The sequence below is a fragment of the Xiphias gladius genome, chromosome 8, assembly GCF_016859285.1.
Source record: "Xiphias gladius isolate SHS-SW01 ecotype Sanya breed wild chromosome 8, ASM1685928v1, whole genome shotgun sequence".
NCBI lineage: Eukaryota > Metazoa > Chordata > Actinopteri > Istiophoriformes > Xiphiidae > Xiphias > Xiphias gladius.
This window is the reverse complement of record NC_053407.1, coordinates 8,903,430-8,929,220: the sequence shown is the minus strand read 5'-3', so window position 1 is coordinate 8,929,220 and position 25,791 is coordinate 8,903,430. Positions and strand designations below refer to the sequence as shown.

Here is a 25,791-nt window from a genome sequence, read left to right as displayed (position 1 = left end):
TATAAAACCTGTTTTGTGGTGTGGTCTCTTAAGGTTATTGTTGGTGTACAAATGGGCATTTCTGCCTCTTGTATGAAAGATTTATTGTCTGAAAGTCCTGATGTTATTCAATAGACGAAACAGTTCAATTCAAGATCATACAAATCTCTTTTAAAGATAAAATACTCACAGTTGACCCTGGTAACTTTCCATGTTTTGTCTAGACCGGGCTGTTTTCCCAGTTCTATCTTAAAGGGTGCGCTGTTGGGTGGGAGGTCCTTGTCCCGTCCCCCAACTATGGCCACATTCATATCATGGGCATCTTCACATACTCGCGCTACCGATGGGACAACATAGGGGGCATTGTCATTGTAGTCTTCCAGGTGGATGAGCAATGTACCAGTACCTGTGGCTGGAGGGTTGCCTGGAAACACACAAAACACAGAAATTATACACATATTACAATATGGAAAAGGTAAGAGTCTTTATTGATTCATTCTGCAAAATGTAGTGCTCTACTGTAGGCCTGGATGCTCATCATTGTGTGGAGAATGTGAGTCATAATAATGATGCGCAAAGACCAATAATACAATGTGGCGGCAGTAAAACATGGAGTACTCATGATTATTCTAAAGTCAATTCCCCTTTAAATGTTTTCATTCCACAATGTTGAAGTGCTCCCAGGTGAAATCTAAGACCTGATGCACTTAACAAGGCGAATGCTAATAAACTTAATAAGGTCCATCCTGCTCTTTTCTACTAATTTGACCTAATCCAACCAAAACAAAACCGTGTTTTGTTTTGTCTGTCATTTCGATGTCGGAAGAACATGAATCATGGTGGCTCATGTTTTGCAAAAGAGCATTTTGAATTGGCACAGGGCTGGGTTCTGTGTTTGTATGAGATTACATGTTATTGAAGGATGCAGGGTTAAAAAGCAGCTTGGCTCTTTTCTATTACTGCTTTCTGTATCACCGCGATTAGACGTTATTAAAAACCCACACGGCATCCACAACAGCTCCAGAGGTTAGTCAGCAATTAACACCTAAAGACAAGATCTGTAATTGGAAAATGGTTCTCCTACACCTTTTCAAAGAAAAAAAAAAAAAAAAAAAGTGTGTGTGTGTGGGGGGGGGGCGATAGTCAAGATATTCAGTGTATGCAATAAATGTCAACTGATGGAGGAATGCGATTTATGGTGCTGTTAGAGGAAGCTGAGGCAAAATGGCAAACAAGTTTTAAAATTAAAATATGACACAAGACTTTCATAATAGGCAGATTTGGTCTCATCATTTACAAAACGGAATTTTACAGATATGACTAAAATAAACCTTTACAATCTATAACTGCATCTATGCAGATTACAGTGACAATGGTAGCAGATTTACCACTAAAATTCTTATTAATTTGTCAAACAGAAAGAGATAAACGAATGAATTTCTAAAGGCAGTGGCTGTTGTTTTTGCTGGCTGAATTGACAATCTAGAATTGTTAGATTGAACCAGCTGTAGCTAGCTAGCTAATTAAGCCAACAGTAGCTACATATGTTAGCAGAAATAGCTGTGTCTGGCTGATTTTTTAATGTTCTTGCTGACTTTTCTTTTTTACAAACAAGAATCTTGTAAAATGGGTCTTGAATATGCACTTGATTACAACAAATATGATACTGTGAAAGACTGAGGCTAAACCTGCATGTCACAAGCAAAACATTGACATCCTCACTACCTGATGATCCATGTAGCTATAAGACATGGAAATAAATATGTTTTGTTCTTGTATTGCAGTTTAGAGCTAGCTCGTGATAAAAGAAAAATGACAGAATAGATTGTTATTTCATTATAACATAAACCTATTTGGATGCTTGGCTTGCATATTAAATAATATACCTAAGAACGTCATTTAGTATATTTTCACTTTTAATGTTACAAAAGAAAAGACTTTGAGACCCAATCAGTTTGGACAAATTTATCTTGTGTAACATTGGCTGGGATTTCTGGTGTGTAAACTTCTCCAAATCTGATTAAAAAGCAGGACAGAGCTATTAACTTTAGCATACACTCTGATAGCTTCCATGATTGACTTCCTCGCGCTGGGAAAATATTATACAGTCAATGTGCTAGTCGTAAAATGGGATATTTTTAAATGTAACCTGTAAGCACACAAACTAAAGTAACATAGTTAATGATGCCATGGAAGTAACACAGGTTTACTACTGTAGATAGCACTAGTTAGCTGGTAATGCTAATGCTTGATAGTTACGTTAGAGCAGATAAAACACGTTTTAGTCCATTCCTTTCAATTTTGCTTTTTGTGTTTTTGGTTCTGTGAAGGTTAGTAGAAAAAAAAGAAAACATCAGGAAAAGAAAGACACCACTCTACAGACTTTTGAGATACTGAGTAATGCTCTTACTGCTGTCCCATGCATGTGATCTTTTGACAGTTTGCTTTACACTGACTCAAAAATACCAAAGCACGTTTTGTGTGTAAGTGTAAGGTTAGCATAATGCCTTCATTTAGATGTCCTATATAATATTGTAAGGGATTAAACATGCGCTGCAGCAGCCACGTACGGCAAGTCTTCTCTCTGTACATGTACAACAACTGCTTACCTTGAAGAATACCCCAGGCTAAATAATAGAAATGTCAAATACACCTGAAAATACTTGAGATGGAAACTTTCTCATCTCCATGCGAGTGTTTTAATTCACAAACAAACTCTTAAACAGAAGCAACATAAAATGTTGCCCAGGCTGCTAAATCCCTCTGGCAGGGCAATGTAAGCAAGAATCCAAATGGTAAATATTTAGTATTAAATATAATAAATATAAAATATAAAATATTGTATTTGTGTAGATGCATGAGTATGCTGTATGTCAAGTGTAGTGAAACCTTAAAAGTGTGGGTAGACGCTTATTCTCCAGGATAATGGCAGTAATCCAACTTCATATACTTCTAAACAGACACCTACCAACACATACACAGAAGGCCACTCTTCCTCCCTGCATTTCCACCAGTTAATCAATTACAAAGCTGAAATACTCTCACCGTGCCAAAATAAAATAGTAGTGATAACAGTAATATTATTAGTAATAATAATATATAGTTCTTTTCTTAACAATGTTACAAAGTGATTTAGAAAAAGAAATAAAACCAGAAAAGGAAAATAAATTTAGTGCATGAGCACAGAGGAAGAAAAAAGAAGAAGAAGAAGAAAAAAAAAACCTATGTCAGACATTTCCAAAAGCTTTCTCAAATAAAAGATTTTTAAGAAGAGATTTGAAAGAAGCTAAAGGTGTGAGGGCTCTAATAGTGAAAGTTCGGTCACAGTTTTCCACAAACTTTGATCCGGGAATAATCAGCAGGGCTCCATTCGTCAATAGGGCACATACGGGGTCAATAAATCAGAAAGGTATTTAGGAGCGAGGCCATTTAAGACCGTAAAAGTGAGCAATAAAATTTAAAAAATGCAAAATCTAACAGGGAGCCAGTTTAGGGAGGGAGCCACAGGGGTGATCATGCCTCTTTTTCCTGGTAATGAGTGGAGCAGCAGAGTTTTGTACCAACTGGAGACGGTGGTGGGAGCCTTTGCTGATACCCGTGTAAAGTTAATTGCACTAATTAAACTAAAAAACTGATAAAAGCATGTGCAACTTTTTGCAAATCAGGAATTGATAAAATTGACCAAATTTGAGAGATAATCTTGAGCAGGAAGAAACAAGACTGAACAACAGTTTTGACGTGATCGTCAAAACAGAGGTTAGCACTGAATATTAGACCTAGATTCCTAGCAGCCTGCTTAATGTTATTTGACAGAAAGCCAAGATTAGCACCAACAGAGCTGATGGAATTAGGGGGACCAAAATAAATTACCTCAGACTTATCATCCTTAAATTGAAGGAAATTTTGGGATATCCAGGATCTAATATCAGAGAGGCAGGTTGTGAGACATGCGAGGCTGCTAGGATCTGTTCATTTTAACTGCATTTATAACTGAATGTTGCTGGCATAAAAATGGTGAAGTACATCATGACTTTAAATAACCTGGCCAAGAGGCAGCATGTATATAGAAAACAAAAGGGGGGCAAGAAAAGAACCTTGAGGGACACCACATCTCAGCTGAGTGAGAAAGTAGAGTTACCCCGAGTGATAGAAAATGTTTTGCTGGAGAGGTATGAACGTAGTAAACGAAGAGCCTTGCCTTTGATTCCTACCCAAGTCTCTAAGTGATGTAACAGGACATTATGATCGACATTATGTATCAAAGGTGGCACTTACATCTAAAAGAACTAAAATTGAGCAGTCATCTCTGTCTGCAGTTAACAACAGGTCATTAGTAACCTTAACAAGTGCCGTCTTAGTACTTTAAGTGCTCTGAAACCAGACTGGAAACCGTTAAATACACTAGTTTTGTTCATAAAAAAAATCAATTGAGATGAAATTACTTTCTTCAAAACCTGAAAACTGACAAAAAAGGCAGTTTGGAGATTGGTCTATAGTTACTTAAGAAAAGGGGGTCCAAATTAGGTTTCTTTAGCAATGGGTGAATAATGACATGTATAAAACAGTCTGGAAAAGCACCAGAGGCCAGTGAATTGTTAAAAACTTGTAAAATAACAGGGCTAAAAGTGGAAAATACATCCTTGAGTAGCTTAGTGGGGTTGATATATAGGCTGCAGGAGGAGGAGTTGTGTGAGAGGCAGTACTCGCTAACACTGAAATTGTAATGGGTTGAAACTGGGTAAAAGAGGAAGAATTTACATGGGGAAAGGAAAGAATGCAAGGATTTGGGGGGTGATATTGTCCCCCGTATCTACAAAATGAGCAAGAAATGTTTTGGACACCTCAACATTAGGTTCAGGAAAATGGATGGAGGGGCCACTAATAACAGAATTAATTGCCTTAAAGAGAACTTTAGGATTTTGGTTATTTCTAGATATCAATTCAGAAAAGTAAGCTGATATAGCATCCTTAACTAGAAGGACAACATACAGTACATGAATATTAAAATAATCAAGAATAAGCACCCTGTCATATTTAGGTATGACAAAGGATAAAAGACAGGAAAACTCAGAAATAAAACTAACTGATTCAGGGTGCCTATAAATTCAGATGCAAGGTAAGGCGTGAGGGCCTGTAATTAAGAAAACAACAAAAAGTAACAGCTGAGTTTTATAAGACATAACTTATAAAACACAGCTAGACCACCCCCTCTTACAGAGGGCCTGGGAATATAAAAATATCCAAAATCAGGGGGGCTAGCCTCAGTCAGGTAACAGTGTCCCCTGGGGAGAGCCATTACTCAGTAATCATAAAAAAGTCCAGATCATTAGAAACAATAAAAAAATAATGATAAAGGACTTATTACCAAGAGATCTCAAATTCAAAGTTGTTTAGCATTAGGGCAGAGGGAAAAGAAACGGGCATACAACGTGCATAAAGTGAATAGGACGGAAGTTGTTATTGTTTGCACCTCTAGATATGCCGTGTGGCCAGGAGGCTCTATGCCTAATAATGGTCTGTATGGAGAAAACGCTCGGTGAGAGGGTTAATGGCAGATGAGGCCAGTGGAGGGAGCTAGCATGGGCCTAGTGCCTGCCAGTATGTAAATGTACTGCCATCAGATTTAATAAACTCCAGGTGGGTTTAGCAACACTCCGTCGCAACAGAGGACACAAGAGGAATGAATGACGGATGGCAGATGCAGACTGTCTGATATTCACCTGCAACTAAGACATTTTCAGCTTAAAATTCCGTAATGATAGTCCGTAGAGAAATCATCTCTATAACTGCTGAGAATGTTTAGCAGATGATAAACATCATGATATGTTTGTTTCCTAAGCTCAAAACTTTAATTTCATTCCCAGCTGTAAAAACATCAGTAGATTGTGGTAGTGAGAGATAAGGAGAAATCAAATGTAATGCTAGGAAGTTTGGCATTTCTACTGTATAATAATCGTGAAGTGACTGCTATCTTTGCACTTGGCTGCTTTTCTGTATGCAGTCTAGGAATGAAACAAAACACCAAACAGCCCTCATATACTGCAGAGCTGTGTAAGTACAGCTGTGACAATATCAGCATCAGATCACGAGCGGGGAGGAGTTATTTCACCAAAAGCAGACAGAAAATGTGTTCAAAAGCAAATCATAGACAGTAGCTCTTCAGGTGAGACCCTAGATAATCTATTATCACTTGAAACATGAGACCGAGAGAGTGAGGATGAGGATTAGATCCCCCGTCAGTGAAAAGATGCACATTTCAAACCATTTGAGAGTGGGAGAGGCCGTCTCTCTGCTTAGCCAGCTTTAAATGAAGCTGTTTGTCTTCAATGAATACTCCCCACACCTATTCACTATTTCTCCACTCCTCTTTTCCTACTCCTCTTTATCTCTGGTGCATCATGCCTGTGTCATCATCAGCCTGCCTCGGCATCAATGGAGCTTGTCTGCTGGCCTCTGCTTCACACCGCTTTGTCACAAAAGTACTGATTAAACAGGCTGCAAGTTCCTAAAGAAGACAGCAATTTATATATTTGGATCTGTGGGCATCTCATGTTAGGCACTAAAAAGAACATAAAAAGAAAAGTAGATGATATCAAGGAAGAAGGGACATGTCAGGATTTGTTGTGATGCCAAAAGCAGATGATAATTTTCAGGATGATGAAACCTCTAAGTGTAAAAGACTGTCCTCTAATTGTCTTGCTGGAGCTGTTCCGTGTCAAAAATGTTTCCACCGCCACATCAAGCTGTTGGACTGTTTTCCTTGGTAGCAGAGACTACATTTCTAATTAACGGAGGCACATTGCACCATTTACATTGCTTGCAAAAATGATGTTGGTGAAAAATTCGGAGCCCAAAGAGCACAGGGCACAGATTTGCAACTTCAATATAAAACAACGTTAAAATGAGGACAAAACTCTATGCTCACTGCCTCTCAGGAACAGGTGTGTTATCCTGCAGTGTTGTGTTTGTGTATCATTTAAGTCATCACTCTCCTCCTCTAGTAACTCAGATTAGAATTGTGTTTAGAGTGACTTAAGGTATTTTACCTAAAAAATAAAAAACCAACAACCTGCAGTTAATTAAAAGCCGGGTCTCTGATAATGGCCGGGGGCACGGTCGACAAGGAAGTAATAAAGGCAAGCCCCCAAATACAGGCTGAGGAAAAAACAAGGGTGGATAAACCCCTGAAACCTGTCGTGTCATGCCAGTTAAACATAATGTACATTTCTACTGCTTCATAATCATGCTATTTACAACACTTTGTTGTTCATTCTGATCCACTTTGCTTTTTCGTCCTTTAATCCCATCTGGCTGTTTTTGCATATGGTATGCCTGCAAATGTTTCACAATAGCCCTGTTAAGAAAAGAAGGGTTTCTGTCCACTAAAATGCTAGAGGGTGTTTAATTTGAAGCGGTTACAGGAGGTTTCGAGTTTGTAATAACAGTGTAATACAGTAACTATAACAGGGCAAACGGGAGCAGATCAAAACGAGGTTTCGTACTGAAACCAATCATACTTATCAAACAGATCGAATTAGAAATAAAGGCTTTCCTCTAATAAAAGCCTGCTTCAAATAAAGGTCTATTACCTTCTGCAGTTGAGGTAAATAAAGGCCCTGATCACTATTTAAGGAAATATGGGACTCAATTATTTTGTGGTTTTAGCAATTGCTATGTTCCGAATGCAAATCTTCAGTCTTAATGACCATCTTGGTGGGTATATGGTAATTAAGCAACAGCCACAGCAAATAAGTAGTGGTTATGGCAGTTTGGTACCACACTATCATTCTTTTCACACATCGAGGATTTGTTTATCTAATTTGATCCTTTCAGCTATTACAGACTTGTAGGAGTGAGTCACTGGCAAAACATTTACCATTATTTCCCACCATCAGTTTTGCCAGTATTTGGTCATAAACCAAAAAAATGGACAAATTAAAATTTTGACCTGATGAAATGATAAATGGATAGTTTGAGGATTATCAAAGTTGACACAATTCATAGAGACATTTCACTAAAATACAAAAATGTCAACCTCATGATGGCTCTAGAGAAAAAGTCAGAGGATCACCAAGGTCAGTAGGATTCATCCTCACGGGACCAAAACGGGTACAAAATTTCATGGCAATCCGTACAATAGATGTTGAGATACTGACAGATCAACAGACTGACACTGGCATCCATTAGCACGGCTTAAAATTTGCAGTGCTATACCCATACTTTGCATATTTATTAGAAGAGACATCTTTCTGCACAATCCATGCTTCCTTGTCTTTATTAAAGTCCATCTCCCCTCAGCAACGGTTGACCCTGGGCTTTGCAATGTGTTGTAAAACTGAATCCCAGAGTACCCGTAAGTAAATTAGGTTTTTTCAAATTCAAAGTTATCCAATCACCTTTGAGGCTGTGACATTTTGCATCTTGCTAACAGGTTAAAATTACATAAATGTAGATGGAAATCCCTGCTCAATTTTTCTCAGCAGCCCTGTTTCTTTCTTCCCAGGCTGCTCTGCTTTATTTAGGGTTTAATTAGGTTGCAGCAATGAAGCCAGAAAGTTTTCAAACCTGCACAAGCTAAGCAACTTCTGTTCAAGTTAAGTGTTTTTTTGTACAAATGAGATAATTAATGATGTATAATTTTCACTGAAAAATGTACAGTCCAAAACTAAAATTGACTTTACACAAGTGGGGATTGATCCAGATAAATTGGTTTCAGAGCAGAAATTACACTAATTAACGAGTGAGATTAGGTTTAATTGTCTTCATCAAAGTCCCTCTTTAGTATTAAAAGGAGCAAAGCCTGGGAGCCAGTTCAGGCAGATAGCTCCTGTAGCGTTGTTACAATTGCACATGACAAACTCTACTCACTGAAACATACGGTATATATCCAACGCAATAAGGTGACCAATTTAAGATGGCATGCATAGGTACAATGTTTTTGCTTTGGTACACTACTGATGCTGGAGTACTCATTTGCAAAAAAATGTCTGTAAAACACTGCTGGGACGGCCCACCTACACCCTGCAGCCACCTGAAGGCTCTAATTTTAAGTTTCTGTTTTGAGCTTAGCTCGTACATGTGGGGAATGACAATGCCCATTCAAGCTAGCTGACTGAACTGTGCTCAAGTGAAGATGTAAAATATAATTCCTCAAAGTAATAATGTCATGCTATTTCAAACAATAGGCTAAATGTTTTAGATGGTGATGAACACATATCATAAGACATAATTGTATCGAGTGTTTTAGCTGGAGACAGGTATTTGATATTTAATGCTGTCATGATACACCGAAAAAAAAAGATTTTGTCAAACATTTCATCTATCACATATATATAAGTCACAAATATGTAGAAGAACAGAAAAAAGCTGTCACAGAATCACAGGACACTTTAAATTAAATCTTTGAATAGCAATATGTCTGCTAGGTAACAGAAACACACACACACACACACACACACACACACACACACACACACACACACACACACACACACACACACACACACACACACACACACACACACACACACACACACACACACACACAGAATTAAAACAAATTAGAAACATTACCTATAGGAAATTATTCTATGCAATATTATCTAACTCAGCATAGTAATGGGTAAAACTGCTTCTAATTTCTAATAAATTATATGAACACATGATATATTACATACATCTGTGCTATCGTAATATTTGACCACTATTAAAGTATTTTCAAGTAAGTCGTGGAAATTCTGTAGGGCTGATTCATCACCTCCAACCTCCTTTAGGCTTCGCCCTACTGCTCCATTACCATCGTCCAACACTACTCCTGACACCTCCACCTGCCCCTAGCTAGCAGTTACACAGCCCTGTTATTCTCCTGTCTGCCCAGAGATGAGAGGAGCAAGCAGACTGATTGACTCCGTAGGCCGTCAGGACTAATCTACAGCTACAGGCTAAAAACCGAGTTTTCTTTCACTCTATCCCTGCTATCTCTCTATCTGCCACCCCAAACACTCTTTTGTTCCCATCACTTTGGTTTTAGGCTAATGCTTTCTTTCTGTCACTTTCTGTTGTTATCACCTTATAATTTCTTTCTGTTGTTTGACTTTCTCTTCCTACTGTTGTAGAAAAGGAATGAAAGAAAGGATTGTGACTAGCAGCGTTTGAAATGTACCAATTTCTGCCCCTGCACGGTATGGTGGGTATAAAATCCATGATCTGTTTGTGCTTGGTCTCTCCTCTTGGGGGAAAATGTGTTTTAGCTGGGAACTTTTATTTGAGGAGTTAAGGGCAAGAAGCACAACAAATTTGAAGGGGGGAAAAGTACAGCCTGTCCCATTTTCGGCAAAGTCATACAGTTGATAAATTTATTTTACTGTGAAATAAGTATGGCAAGTGTACTGGCCACCAGTTAATTCAAACTTGAAACAACTTGTAGAGTTTGTCACCAAGTACAAAGCTGAAAAATGACTAGTCACACACAACCAGTGGATGAATCCCTTGGCTAGAAATATTCAGCATTGTGATTACTATGATTATATTCCTAAGCCTCATAAAGGTAGCTGGTGAAGGAAATGAATTAACAACAAGCAGGGACTAGAGGAAGCCAGGAGAAGGGCTCGCATGTGAGGAATGGCTCCCTGGAAAATGTCACAATACATCATGCTGGAGCTAAACCATCAGCAAGACTAATTCACAGGTGGACTACAGCAAAGTAACAGAGGAGAATGACAAAAGATAAATGAAGGCAAAATCCAAAATGAGAAAGGGAGGAGATGAGAGCAGGAGGAAAGGAGTTTTGAAGCGAAGTGATTTTGGAAATTAAATGATTATATGAAGTGTCTACCATGCTGAAAATTCCACCTAAATGTATTTAAATCTTTTTCCTGTCACTTTACTGTGTCTGTGTGGAGAGCGACACGGAATGGTAAGGCACCTATGCTAGAGGGCTCTTTTGAGGTGGAGGTCTTTTCCCTTTAGTGTAGTGGAGGACCATGGTGGTCCCGAGCCGTATCAATTCGTGCTATTGGCTCCAGCCCCAGTAATGCCTGAAGCCGGAGCTCTCAGAGCTGAGCATGCAGTTAGAATAGCACTTATGTGAAAAATGGCAATTGCAAATGTACATAGCAGTATGGTACTATTTAGGGACCTGCTGCCATCTGGAACCACCGCTGGGTGTGAAGGTGTGAAGGAGAGGAATGCAGTTGGGTGGTGCTTCTACGGCTGTCAAAAGCACAAGTCCAAACCATTGTGCCAACACTGAAAAATACTAAGTAAAGGGTTCACAAAAAATAGCATAAACTCCCATGAATGATGAGCCTCGATCAATATAAATTTGAAAATGAGCGCGGTTTCACCTACTCCCACTCAAGGACGGATGCTGGGGGAGGTGGGCTGCTCACCTCTGATTAGAGGGCGTTAACATTCTTTTTTAAATTAGAAATTTCATGATGTAAAGACGTCCCAATCGGTTACTTTTTGTCAACATTGGCCTTACAAGGTTCAGGATGATTTAAAACAGTGGATGGCAGGGTTGAGCCTTTTTCCATCCAAGAAATGCTAATTTTTCCAGCTTTGGCAAGAAATGTCAATATCAGCACCAGCACTGATGTGTCATCACAGTGCAGTCATATCATTTAGTTTATATTTCAAAAAACAATTTTTAAGCGTGCTGTACCTCTTTAACAGATATTTTTGAAACAGGTTCAAAAATAGTCTGTTTTAAAATGCTAAAATCTACAGAAGCATAAAAAACTCATACTAAAAAACAAAGAAGCCTTTTTAAATATCCATGTTTTCTTGACATCACAGATGCTGGAGCGTATGTTGTTTAGTTTCAGTGTTTTGCAGAGTGAATCTTGCTCAAATATTGATTAAACTTTTTAAGATGTATGTTAAAATTTGTTATCTTATCTCTTAATATCTTTTAGATTGGGTTTTCTTCCTTTTTTCGGTTAAAACCTCAAATATTTAAGAATGACAGACTACATTACACAAAAAAGTCTGTATTTAAAAGAAACAACTTTATTTAAATCAAAAATTAATATTAACTTAAATATCAATTTTGACCTGACTTATTAATAAAAATTTAGAAGGATTAATATTTGCCACTCTGCTTTCCTTAGGTCAGTGTACACTGATCAGTACATCATCTGTCTATCTACCTACAGTACAAACACACACACACACACACACACACACACACACACACACACACACACACACACACACACACACACACACACACACACACACACATATGTATATATACATGTATACATACACCTACTGTGTATATTAACCATTCAGTCTATTTCATAGGAAGAGTAGCTACTTCTGTGCACTCACCGTAAGGCTGAAGGATATGGTATCCTATCTGGCTTGTATTTTCCAGTTTCTCACTCTCCATCTTGCCACTGAAGAAGTCCCAACTCTACACATCACCCACTTCATTCTGTCACATCACTCATCAGTCTCCTCAGGGCTTTGGCATACACTATCACATGCCACCCTGCTAATCTGATTGGCTGATCAGAACTGTAAATGAAACCATCCAGAGCCAATTACAATAGGCACCAGTCATTAGGAGAGATGACTTTGGGGAGAGAAGTGATGCTGGGGACAGGTGCATCGCTGCTAGTCTGGCAAATTACTTTCAGAATAGAGTTTGGGTTATCAGTTGCTGGCTATTATAGCAAGTGATTGGAGAAGGGGGTATTGATAAAGCTTTAAGTATGCTTACACTGCAAGCTCTTTTTTTGCTAATTAAACACCAAAATTGCCTTCCTTGGGAGATTTCTTGTTTCGGTCTCTTCCCAGAAAAACTCTGCTAAAGGATTTTTACTGTGATAAGCTGCCAGACCAAAATGAAAAAGTGTCTACACATCCAAGTGAAACAACTAATTAGTAAGTCTGTTAAACTCACATTATTCACAGCACTTAAGCAAGATCTAATGGCCTACAGGGCCAATCAGAAGTTATTATAAGCTCCTTTTAAACAGTTTACCTGTTTTACTTATATTGTAGAGTTCTTCTTTACAAACAGCAATAAGCCAAAAGTAGTTACACATTCAAAAATAATTATAGTCCCTACACAGGTACCTGTTCTCCCCCTACCTACTAGCGCTGTCAAAATTGGCCAAATGACATTTGATTATTCCTTCAATAAAACCACATAGGCTCAGACCATTCCAGCCGAGTTGGGTTGGGAACTCTCTGCCATCAATACCACATGGTTGCTGTTGAAGTATTCTCTTATGTAAAGTTGACCTACATTTCATTTTCAAACAATGAAAGTGACGTTTCGTGAGTCCTGCCTGTCACTCAGTGCATTTAGTGCAGTGGCTCAGGCCCACATGAGAACTTACGAGGCAGACAGCCGCATCAGGGCTGCTTTTTTCCCCCCGCAAACAAATATTAATTTTCACAATCGAGTGTCTGTTTTTTTTTTTTAGTTTTTTTTTTTTAACAATTCAATTATATAATCGAATTTAGAATATTCATTTACAGCCCTACTACCAAAACACCTTAACCCCAGTCCCCTAATACTAGCCACTTTCCTTCAATTCTCTGCCAGATTGTCTATGGGCCATTTTTGTAGAATAAATTTTAACATATCACAGTAGGAAGATCACAGGTGTAAATGATAAAATGAATGATGGCTGAATTCCATTCAGTTGCTTCATTTTTAGAGTCCTGGTATTGTCACTAAATGGGACTTCTAGAACAGAACCATAATTAATTTTAACACCTGTTATTTTCCTCCAATGACAAGTTACACTGGGTACATCCCAGTTCTCATAACTGTATCCACGTTTCCCTAACCTGTATCTTAGTCCCAACCACTGAAGATGTGAGAAGAGATGTAGGGAAAAGATGAGAGGAATTGAGGGAAAATTAAAAAAATTTTTTTTAAGGGGAAACCAGATGAGACATTTCCTTTGAATAGCCATCTCATGCAACATCCATTTCTGATAACCACAGCACCACTGGATCAGCTGTCAATCGGCTCGGACTTCTCTGACGTAACTTTTGATGGTTTAAATTTTGTATTGGCACATACTATATTGTCCAAATAAAAACATTAATTAAAAAAAATGGATTATGTATTTATACTGTGTACAGATCAGTTGAACGGGTTTGTAAATGGATCTAGATATCTATTTATCTAGCTATCTAGATAAGGATCGGATTGGCCCGACTACATCTGAAGGTAGTCGGGCTTGCACTGTGACTGATCTCAGACAGGTGTAAAGGCAATCTGTACAGCGTGTACACATTAAGAAAAAATTAAGAAAATTATTCACCAACAAGTTAAAAGGTCACTTGACTCTTCCTGCCCCTTCCTGCTAGCTTAAGCAAGCTTGCAGTAGCTAGAATTAGTAGCAGTAGCTAGGAAATTTACCTTCGCAAAAACTGATTAAATAAGTCTACAGCTATGCTAGTGGCTCTGTGAGGCTGCAGTTATAGGAACAGTGCTTTGCATTAAATGCCAACACCAGCATGCTGACATGCTCAAAATGACAATGCTAACATGATGATGTTAGGCAGGTATAATGCTTACCGTGTTCACAATCTTAGTTGAACATGTCACTAATCACAAAGTACACCTGAATCTCAAAGCCCCAAATGTAAACCTCATGGTGGCTTTAAAGTAGAAGTTAGGGATCACCAAAGTACTGTAATTCATCATCTGGGAACCATGAATGTCTGTATAATATTTCATGCCCATCCAAGTAGTAGGCTAGATGCTGAGATATTTTACAGGATTATTTATTACAGATTTTCAGATAGGACCAGGTGAGCTGTTTCCCCCAAGTTTTATATCAGGTATGAGAGTGGTAACAATCTTCTCATCTTACTGTTGGCAGGAAAGCACATATGTATATCTCCCAAAATGTCCAACTATTCCTTTAAAGTACAGTAAGTGTCTTGAAACTATCAAATAAAGGATTATCAATTTAACAACTTTAATAACCATGATACCTCTGTACTATTTATGTGTGCATATCTGGGCTGCTTTGCTGAGTTTTCACATGCCCAGGAGGAAGGGAATATCACAGAGTGAAAGAGTTAACTAAGCAGTTCCTGGCCGATTCTAATGCAGAAGGTGTTAATTGGGGTGGCCTTTACAGTACCTTAGAAACTGTGAGGCTATGTAATTAAAACACTCTCTACCCCCTGCACACAACGCTCCCACCACTGCCACCGCAAAGCCCAGGTAGATAAACTCACACACTGATGTACACAGATGGTGTCTTCAATTCTTCATCAGGAACTAAGCCTCTGACAGATTTCCCGTGCTGTTCTAATGACATATTTTCTTGAAGAACTGAAAGACATCTTCCATCAGCTGTGTTTGCCTGATTCCATCATAATGTTACTTCATCTTTCATTATCTATCCCTCTCCATCTCCACCACCCACTAATCTCATTTCATTTTCATTCTCTGTCATTAAAACTACACTCAAAGCTGTTCATATCTACACAGAGGAAGCCCTCATGGAAAATAATGATAGAGATGTGCTGGGTGCAGAACTGGAGGGCACTTTTTAAATTTTAATCATATTAAATATAGTCACTTTCCACATAACCAGTAGTTTCACAGTTTTAGCCTGGTGTCACTGCACTCAGACAGAGGTTCTCTTGCTGAGTGGGCAGACGCGTGTTTGTTTTACCATGCGACACGCAGTGATAAGTTTTGATCTCTGGATGAATCAATATTCGAGGACACAAGAGAGGCAGGGCCTGACAACGACCAACAAAAGAGAGAGAGAAGTTTCTTCCCTGGCAAAGCCGAACATAGGTATTCTTTTATCACAGATGTAATGTGAGCCTGTTTACAAGGTGGCCACTTTCCCAAGAGGTTCCGCAACAAGTTGGGAAATGAAAGACAGAGGCAGTCAGAGAGTGACAGGAAGAGACAGACAGAGGTGGAACTGAAGTACTAAAGTGAGAAAGACACAGTGTGTATTTGGGGTTAATGAGGCAGTGTGGCAAGACAGGGGAGGAAACAGAAGGCAAGACAGCGTCGAGCTATGATCTCCTGTGCCTTCCAGAGCATATCCCATTACACTACCATTATTCTGGGTCAAGATGTCTCGATTCCCTACCCTGCACCCTTCCCTCATGCTGGCATCACCCCTTTCCACTGCTGCACAGGGTCATAATTGAGTGGCTGGGCAGGAACATTTTCAGCAAGGTAGTTAACCTGCTCGCCTCTGTGGCTGTCTCCATAAAGGGACTGACAAGATATATAGATGGAGTGAAGCGACCTTCAGAAAAGAAGGGGGCAAGTAAACCCTTCCAGAGTTCAAATAACACTGTTTTGGTCAAAATGCGTCCTCAAAAAGCATTCATCCTCTCTCATTTTATTTCAAAAAATGTTACTTCCTTTCTTTGCCATTTTTTAATTTTCACCTTTCACTTTTCTACCTATCTTGTCTCTTGAGTGTCTCATTTCCTTCAGTGTTTGTCTTTTTGTCTCCCTGTCACTGAGCCTCACATTACTATATTTATAATTCTATTAGACACAGTCTGCATTTTAGCACTTGCTCTCTCATCTTGAATATAATGGATTCTTTGGAAAGTTATAGCAGGCATTCATGGCTGGTTCGTAGTATTCAGTATGCCTTTATTTGCTAACAGCTCAGTCCCAAAACCCAAATTAATCAAACACTGATTCATCAATAACTAAACAAGATTTAGTAGATTTTTATTATACATTGAAAAGCCAGAGCTGGAGAAGTAAAAGACTCAGCTATCTGTAAACACTAACATTCATCTTCATAATAACTTCTATTCTGTTCTGCTCTATTCTATTCTATTCTATTTTTGGCCTGAAGATTCAGCGCACAAGGCCTACATACGGGCTTTAATGCTTTATTTTTTCCCTGCTGTAGTTTTAGGCAGCCTGATCACAGCTGGCTAAAGAAGCAACACGTGTCTATCTATCTGCATTTAGCCTGCCAGGCTGCCTGACTGTGCGCTGGTGACATGACAGACACTTAGCAGTGAAACCATTGTATCTGGGATGGCCCGAAACAGGGAAATTACTCAGCCCATTACGTCAATGAGCAGCACACTGGTTGCCAGCACTTAGTATGGCAATGAGGTAGCACAGCGGCAGACATCACACACAAAGATGGACACAAGTAGAGACACACAAAGGTGTGCCTGCCCAAACACACACACGCACGCACGCACGCACGCACGCACGCACGCACGCACGCACGCACGCACGCACACACACACACACACACACACACACACACACACAGAAGGAATCTCTGCTACTGAAAGCTGGTTACCACTTTCAGTCTTTTTCTCTCTTTTGAGAGAAGGGATGATGAACTTGTTACGCGGACCTGTCACAGAGCTACGGCCAGATACACACCCACTGCACATACACATGCACACACATATACATGCATTCCTAATTTTACATCCATCTGAGCACTAAAGAGTTTGTTCTGTGACCAATTAAAATTCAGCACACTCCCCCCACTTTTGCCTCCTGCTTTTGATTTAAACCAGAGGGGATGTGATCTGACTGTGATGAATGCTTAGACTTTACACAATGCTCAGTCTGAGTGCGTGTATGTGTGTGTAATACTTAATATTCCTGTAATTAATAAAGCTCTCTTTGAATGTGTGGAGGTTGTCTCACTGTGATACAGATAGACAAACAGACAAACACAGGTCTGAGTCTAAATTGAGGTCTCTCCACCGTATGTTCATGTGTTCAAAGCATACACTGCTCAGCTCTTTCGTGCATAAGAGTTTTTTAATAGCCGGTTCTGTGGCAGCAGAGACAGAAGACTGGTTGAGCGTGAGTTTGCGTGTGTGCACTACTGTGTTTCAGACGACTGAGGTTTGATAATTTATTCATGCCTCCCAATGACAAATGGCTCCTACTGGGAGGTGGTTTAACATTTAAATGAAGAGCAGGAGAAAACATTCAACCACAACACAGCAGTGAGTGGATACACGGGGGCAAGCCAGAGAGAAACTGCATGTACCAGGACAAAGACATTAAAAACCAGGATGAACACACAACTTCAATCCACCCACACACAAACACACAGATCCTCCAGCACTGACTGCAAAAACTAATGTGAAGGAAGGAGTAGGGGATAAGTTGTGGGAACAGCTGGCATCCTGGTGGGGAATCAGAGAGCAGAAGAGAATTTGTTGGGATGGAAAACCAGGAGCTACCAATGAGTGTTTATATAAACAGCCCGTCAAGCGCTCTGCTCAGGTTGGAACAATATCTCCTCGAACAATATTGCACCACTCTGCTGGCCTGCCAGGTGCCGCTGGCCGTGCAAAACTGGGTTGTGGCTTTTCCGTCATTAACTCAGAAGTAGAAACACATGATGGCAGGAGGAATACAATGTGTACAAATACAGATTCTGGGATGAATGTGAGCACCAGTGCATGTAAACAAACATGCACTGTTGCACACTCATGCATGCATATGCATGCACATACAGTACATGTCCAGTATGTGCACATGCAGTGACAATCACACATTCAAGTTCACATACCATGGAGTGACAAATGGCTCTGTCGGCCTCTCTTGCAAGTGCATTTGATTGCTATGGCAACAGAGTATAACCACCAGATTACAGACTCACTGCTGCAAATTCCTCAGCTGAGATGACTCCTGACCTTGACATCAACATTATCATTAGTTTACTACGTTGTTAAACCCTCACATCCTTTGTTCTTCTGTTCTGTTCTCGTCTCTTCACTTCTAGTTTCTCCTCGTCTTTCCTTTTTTTTGTCCTGTTTCTGTCTACCATTCACCTGTCTTCCTTTATCTTGACTTCCTTCCCTACAGTATGTTCGATCCATTGTTCAACATCTGTTGCCACCTGAAGGGCTGCTTCAGCTGACCTGCCCTCACGATGTTAACCAGGAGTGACAGTCAATTTGTTGCTAACCATGCAAAGCATTTACCAAGAGTATACTTCCCATTTTGAAGCCAGCACACATGGTCAAATCAGCTTAAACTGGCTATGGCACCGGCCACTGACAAAGGAGAAAATTCTTATTTCAGAAAACACTTTTAACGCATTTTCAGTTATTCAACACAAAACTTACAGTTACTGGCAGCATGTTTTTAATTTCAAGGAATATTATTGAGTAGGTAAAAATCTAACTTACTGGTTGATGCAGTAGATTTTTATTGTCATGTGTAATGAAATATAGCAAGAAAAAATGTAAATAAATAGAATGTATTGGCATCTCTCTAACCTTCCTTAATACCTATTACCTATTATTTCAATCGATTTTCTCCTACTCCAGAATATGTTTTCCCAATTTTCTTTTGTGTACTGGTACATCTCATATTTGTCTCTCCTTTGACCTCCCTTTCTGTTTCTCTCACTCTCACCCATCTTCCTCTCCAGTGCAGGGTGATTATGTATTCATCTTAAGTCTCCACATAAAGATAAAGATAAAGATGTAAGGGTCAATCGATATCCTGTTGGTAGTCTACATAGGTGGGTTGTCATACAATCATTCAGCAGATTGCTATGGGGAAGGAGCAAATTTGTCCTGTTGATGACAGAGCGTGCAGCAAAAGAGGTGAGGCAGGGTCAAACAGATATCAGTATTCTGCTCACATTTCAGCCTCATGCACGTGGACCACATGCATGCAGGTGTTGACACAGTAAGTTGCTAAAGGTTGAGGTGCAGGGATTTTTATGGTTCGACTCGCCTAAATCTATGTAGGTAATTTTGTGCAGAAGAATGGCCCAGGCGCAGCATGGACACAAGTGCATCTAATCTATCTCACATTTTACATCTTTAAACATAAATAATCCCCAGAGGATGAATCCTAATGTCAGTCACCTGACTTTCTCTGTAGCTCAACCAACAGGTCAAAGTTTTCATTAATCCAGTGAAATATCTAAATGAGATGGACTGGCACAAACATTAATGGTTCCCAGAAGATGTATCGTTATAACTTTGGTGATCCTGTGACTTTTTCCCTTGGATGGATTGCCATGAAATTGCATAAATTTTTCTGCCTCTGGCTAAACTTTACTGACTTTGGTGAGCCCTTAACTGTCCATCTAGTGTCATCATCAGTGCAAAATTTTAATCTGTCCATTACTTTGGTTTGTGACTAAATACATGCAAAACTAATGGCATTGTCATCAGTCTCAGCTGTACAGAACATATTTTTGAAGAACAAGAACATCTGTAAAGTTTCTGCTATATAATTTTTTTCCTGTTATCTCCCCTTATGTCCCTTCCTTTCTGTTCTTCCCTTGACCCTTCCACCTCCTCCACCTTCTTCTCCTGTCCCATCATTACTCCTCTTTCTGCACTCATCTATCTAAGGCTGCTAAATTCCCCAGCACAACAGTACTATTCTGCTGCCTACTAATAGAATCTCTCATTTCCTCTAATGGATCTGTCAGAATCTCTCTGAGCACAGTAGTCCAGATAGATTGATAGTGAGAGGAAGAGAGACAGTGAGAAGAGGGGGACAAAGAGACAGAGAGACACGGAGAGACAATGAGATAGAGAGCGAAGCAAAGAGAAAAAACAGGGGCTCTTGAAACTTTCATCTGTGCCTTGGCAGGTCTCAGAGTAGTAGCTCCACTGAAACTGCCAACCAGCCACAATATGCTCCAAAAGAAGCAGTGCCACTTAATGCCATCCTACTGTCCCCATGGGATAATGACAGTTTCACTGTGGCCAGGTCAAACTAACAGACAGAGTGAGTCCTTTCCAATTGTGTACTGTACTTATATGCAGAGCCAGGCTTTGTTTCTACTTTTTCATGTTTGCTTCGGTGATTCTGCACCGACACGCATCACCCAGGAGGAATTCTTTGTAAAATGCAAATGGGAATGAATTTATGGTGGGAAACCCTGTTGGCGTGCTGCCGCTGCATTAAGTACAGTCGTTATCAAATTCAATCTAATTCCCTCAAAGCACTTTACATAGCTTATAAAAACATGTTTGTTTAAAGTGGTAGTTAAAGGTAACTTTGTATAATTACATTCTGTTGACATTCATGGTGTTGTAGTGGTTTCCGCTTTAAAATTAAACAGTGTGACCAGGAGTTTGACATTGTTTTTCTTTATCTTTATAAATAAAATGGTTGTTTCCTGGGAAATATCTTCCAGGAACCAGTTTAAGACAGTAAATTCAAAGCCTTTCATTGACTAGCTAGCAATGACTGTTGCATTATATCAGTGAGAAAGTAGCAAAAGGGACATTTATATATCTGAAGTTTATGTAAAAATGATTTAAATATGTTGCATACTGTTTACGTATAATTGCCTTCTATAGTTTTCATTCAGTGGGGTATCAACAACTCACCGTTATCTGTGGCGATGAAGATAGCTTTGTATTTATTGTCCTTGACATAAGGAGACTCACGGTCCAGCGGGGCTGAAGTGTTGACAGTTCCTCTGACTGGGTTCACACTCAGCCAGCCTGCTGGGTCTCGCAGAACAGCGTACCTTTGAAAGTTTAAAAAAATAATAATAAAGGAAGAAGTTTTGACCATATAAGCACCATAATGTCAAATATACAGTCTATCATGCAGAAAAGTTGTTTTCCCTGTTTATTTTCAGCCCAGGTTCCTTTCAACTCACAGACAGACTGACAAACACAACAACACAGGCTTTAAAACACTCCATATTTGACCCATACTGTGTATAATTCCTCTGAATTTCCAAAACACAAGCTTAGAAACATTCCCATTTAGAAAAACAATAGCTTGAATCTAAAATTTTTACATAGGGCATAGGGCATATGAAATCTGGTTGCTTTTCCCACTGTGAATAAATTCTATTGCTAAATAAAAAAAATACATGTTTTTAAATATTTATAGTATCACATATCATCCATGATACTGTAATTTTGTTATGTGTCATCCAAATGCTGCACACTTGGACAAAACGACCAGCTAACAATTACATGAAAAAAAAAAATATAAGAACATGGCCAACTTTTTCCTTTTTCTTTTCTTTATTTTTACACAATCTAAAGGATGTCACTAAGATGGCAAAATATTCACTTTTTCAATGTGGCCTTAGAAAAACGAGCAGCTTTTCTAGCTACCCATTCTATAAATTATTAAAACAGAGTAGGTGAGTCTGAACATAAAGAGATCACGACATTAAAACCAGTAATTGGTTTAGTTAATTAAGAGTTTGGCTAATATTTCTTTAGTGAAAGAGAGTGGGATTTTGTATAGATTTTGGTATAGTTATAGATGTAATAATGGTCATGAGCAAATGAGAAAATGTTGTGAAAAATGGGCCCAGAGTCATTTCCTATGCATAGACTCTATCTCTGTGTGACTGCAGCAGTGGCTCCTGCTTGGTTTAGGTTTAAAAATTACGGAGGACCTCTCCAAAAAAACTTGTGGGCAAGAAACCAAGCCAGCATCGCCTCGAAAACGATCTGAAGAGTGGATGATGACCCTGCTAATGTGGGTACTCAGCCAGCCACTGATGGCTGGTAGATGGTGATTTGAAGGGGCTTGTAACTGTGTTAATGTCACAAGTGACTGATTTAGAAGCTCTGCTGCACCACTTTTCTTTATAGGTACAAAAATACACACACAGACGCACGTATATACTTATACGCACGCGCAAGCTTATACACATGCAAACTTTTTTTTTCTGTGAAACATTACTCATACATGCAGAAAAGGCACACACGGGCAGCTAAAATTTTCTTAAAGTTCATACACACACACATGCACACACAGACACAAAAAAAATGCAGACTTTCTTCACCACAACGTCCCTCTCCGCCAAAGTGCTCAAGAGTAGACAAATTGTCTTTGGAATGGAGCTCTTCGGCTAACAGAGCGCAACAAAGCCTTGGGAAATGGCTTTGCAATCAACCTCTGCTCACACCTTTCCCCTCTTGCTCTCATTCGCACACACCTTCCCTGCCAGTGGGTACTAATGTTAACCGACACACGTTTTGTTACAGTTTAACTGTAACAAAACAGGCACTGCTGTGAGGTTAAATGCACTATTAATAATGGCACATATATACACTGATCAGCCACATCATTAAAACCAGTTACAAGTTTTAATGTTTTGCCTGAATGGTGTATGTACATATATATAAATATTATTATTATTGTTATTATTTAATAATGCTTTAGTCGCTAGAAGTGGATACTGTACTGCAAGATTGGATGTTATGGTGGAAAACAAATAAATTGTCTGTGAATATTTTACTGGTATGTTCATTATCAACATATTTTTACATAGATCAAAGTGAACAATGACATGGTTTGGTTTTATAGGGGGGTTATGTGCAGGACTATTTCTTTCTGGAGCTGCATGGCAACCTCATGTGTACTCCAAGACTCCAGTCCCAGCACACAGACCTGAAAATTGTATGAGTCGTCACATCTAACTCTTGGCAATAAAGTGGATAAGCATTTCCTAAAATGTCAAACTATTCCTTTAATAACCAAATTTATGAAATAATTATGAAAAATGTTCGTTAAAAGCAAATATTAGATGATATATTGTTTTCCGATTTTTTTTTAAACTCTCAAACTTAAATGTTGATTTAGACTTTAAAAAAACAGTATACAACTACAATCTCAAAAATGTGATATTTAGTAGGTACATTTTGACATTTTATGCCCTGCTACATTCTTCAGAGTGAAGTAAAAATGTAGAAAATTCTGGATATCAGCAGAGCAGCCCAACCTGCCTGTATTGATCCCTGAAATCTTCCCTTAAGTGTTCATTTTCATTGCACATAAACTCTCAGATTCGCTCTAAAGCTCAAACCTTGCAAAATACAATGGTGCGATGCAGGCTGTTGAGTAAATATTAGGCTATTATGTTTCTTAATACAGTAGAAGTTTTCAAGAAGTGTAATGCTTTTGTCTGCTTTAGTGCAGGCTCAAAGGTAACCACTAAATGAGTCAGATCCACTGTTCCTCCTCTCTGTGCAAACATGGGGACAGTCCATTAGAGCTCTTTAAAGGGCAAATTAGAAAGACATTAAAAAGCCATTAGGAATATTCATATCTGGTTCTACATGTTTATCTCCACAACCAGAGAAGGCCCAAACAAATCAGTCAAAAATGAGACAGTGCGCAAACACAATAACCACACGTCCTGATTTTGCTGCAAATACTCACACTGTCCACTTTAAACATGCTCACACAAAAGAAGCAAAACGTAAAATGAACAACTTAATGCAAAATTGGCCTGTCTGTTCTGCTTGCACTGTGAAATAATAGTCACGACAGCAAAATGATTTGTGCAGACTTTTGCTTGAGTGGAAAAAAATTCCTTGTTTTGAGGCACACACAATGACCCCAATGTTAGAGAAAGCAGGCTGTTTTACATTACGCTTTCCACTGGACTGCAGAGCTATGCCCTTAGAGGCTTCTTTGAGCTGCTACACATGGCATCAGAATCCTGCTCAGTGGTTGTATGTACATGTGCGTATGTGTGGGTTAGTGTGTATGTTTTGGTAAGGGATTGCCCTTTGCACTTAGAGGACACAGAGGAGGCTGGCCGGGCCGGCAGAGATGTAGTGCATCTCTCTGACCGTCAAGGTATTTCAGTAGAGATGATCCACAGCCACAGACATAATACAATACTAATCTATGAGGATGTTTAAAATTCTTTTACATAAGCCTCTCTGAGCAGCCATCCTTTCAGTGTTTATTGAAAAACAAAGGGTTAGTTTAAATTATGAGTCATACTTGAAATGATCTGCTTTTAAGCTTCAAATGCTATTATTTAAGAAAAGTGCAGGCACTAATTGGACAACCCTACACTAAGTGTGCAGAAAACCAGAAACAATGTCATGCGGACACTACACAGACCTGGCACAAACTGATGTGTAATAAAACTGAAAAGAGTCTTCACCAATGCATGCTGAGGATGTAAATAATTTTTTTTGACAGCTAATTCAGAAGTTCTTATCCGAGAGCAGCGCTTCACTGTCGCCCTTGTAGATGTGCTGAGGCAGATGGCTTCTTTATAACTCTGATCTGCGCCTTGTTCCTCAGTGTTCTCAGAACACTTAAAGGGATTTGGGAGCAGGAGGGAGACATTAAGCTTTCCGCCCACTTGTAATCCAGTTACATCAGGAGCAAAATGCTAGTATACATTGTGTGCGTCTGTTCATGTTTGTGTCAATAGCACGTGTGGGTGGTTACACAGAATGAGAATGAGAGAATTTGTGGTAAGAGCTGATTTAGAGAGAAGATAAAAGCTGGGCCGTGAGTGCCATAAAGGAAAGCTCTTCTCATAAATGCTGATTATTACTCGTTTGTTTTCACTTCAGACATTTTGCTGGTGCCTCTTGGAAGTAGTACTAATATAGTGTAGTTATTGTGCAGTTTCCTCTTTTAAATACTCAGGTTTGCTGGATCAACAGTATGCACTGTTACTAAAGGTGGACCTCTACTGGGGTTTGAAATTATACTTTCTGACTTGAACAAGGCACTTTTCTAATGCAGAAATTTGTTTGTTCCTCCACTTGTTTGTATATCATGTCAGTGTTGAGACACTTGACCAAGTGATCTTAAATGGTTTTGTCAATTAAGCTTAACCGGCTTGATTTCTTGTGTCATGAAATGCAATATTTAATGGATTAAAATATTACAGAAATTGCGATCTTAACACAAATGGGAGTTTCAGTAAAGTAATCTTGTTTCTCAAAGGAACATTTCAGCTGCTAATGCTTTCCAAAGTTTTTCGAAACTTAACAATGCAATCTCTTACAGTAACGGAAATCCATTTTTATTCTTATATAACATATAGCAACATATGAAATGTAGTAGTGAACTTTTGA

General features: G+C 39.1%; 1 protein-coding gene across 14 annotated transcripts in view; it reads right to left on the bottom strand.

The window, feature by feature from the left end:
* Nucleotides 1-25,791, bottom strand: part of cdh13 (cadherin 13, H-cadherin (heart)) — a 333,542-nt gene that overhangs the window by 24,414 nt on the left and 283,337 nt on the right. For all 14 annotated transcript variants that reach the window (XM_040134174.1, XM_040134183.1, XM_040134177.1 and 11 more), the window contains 2 exons: nucleotides 21,313-21,455; nucleotides 170-403 (listed from right to left, as the gene is read on the bottom strand). In XM_040134174.1, the coding sequence (XP_039990108.1) occupies nucleotides 170-403; nucleotides 21,313-21,455 (377 nt within the window). The remainder of the gene's footprint in view (nucleotides 1-169; nucleotides 404-21,312; nucleotides 21,456-25,791) is intronic.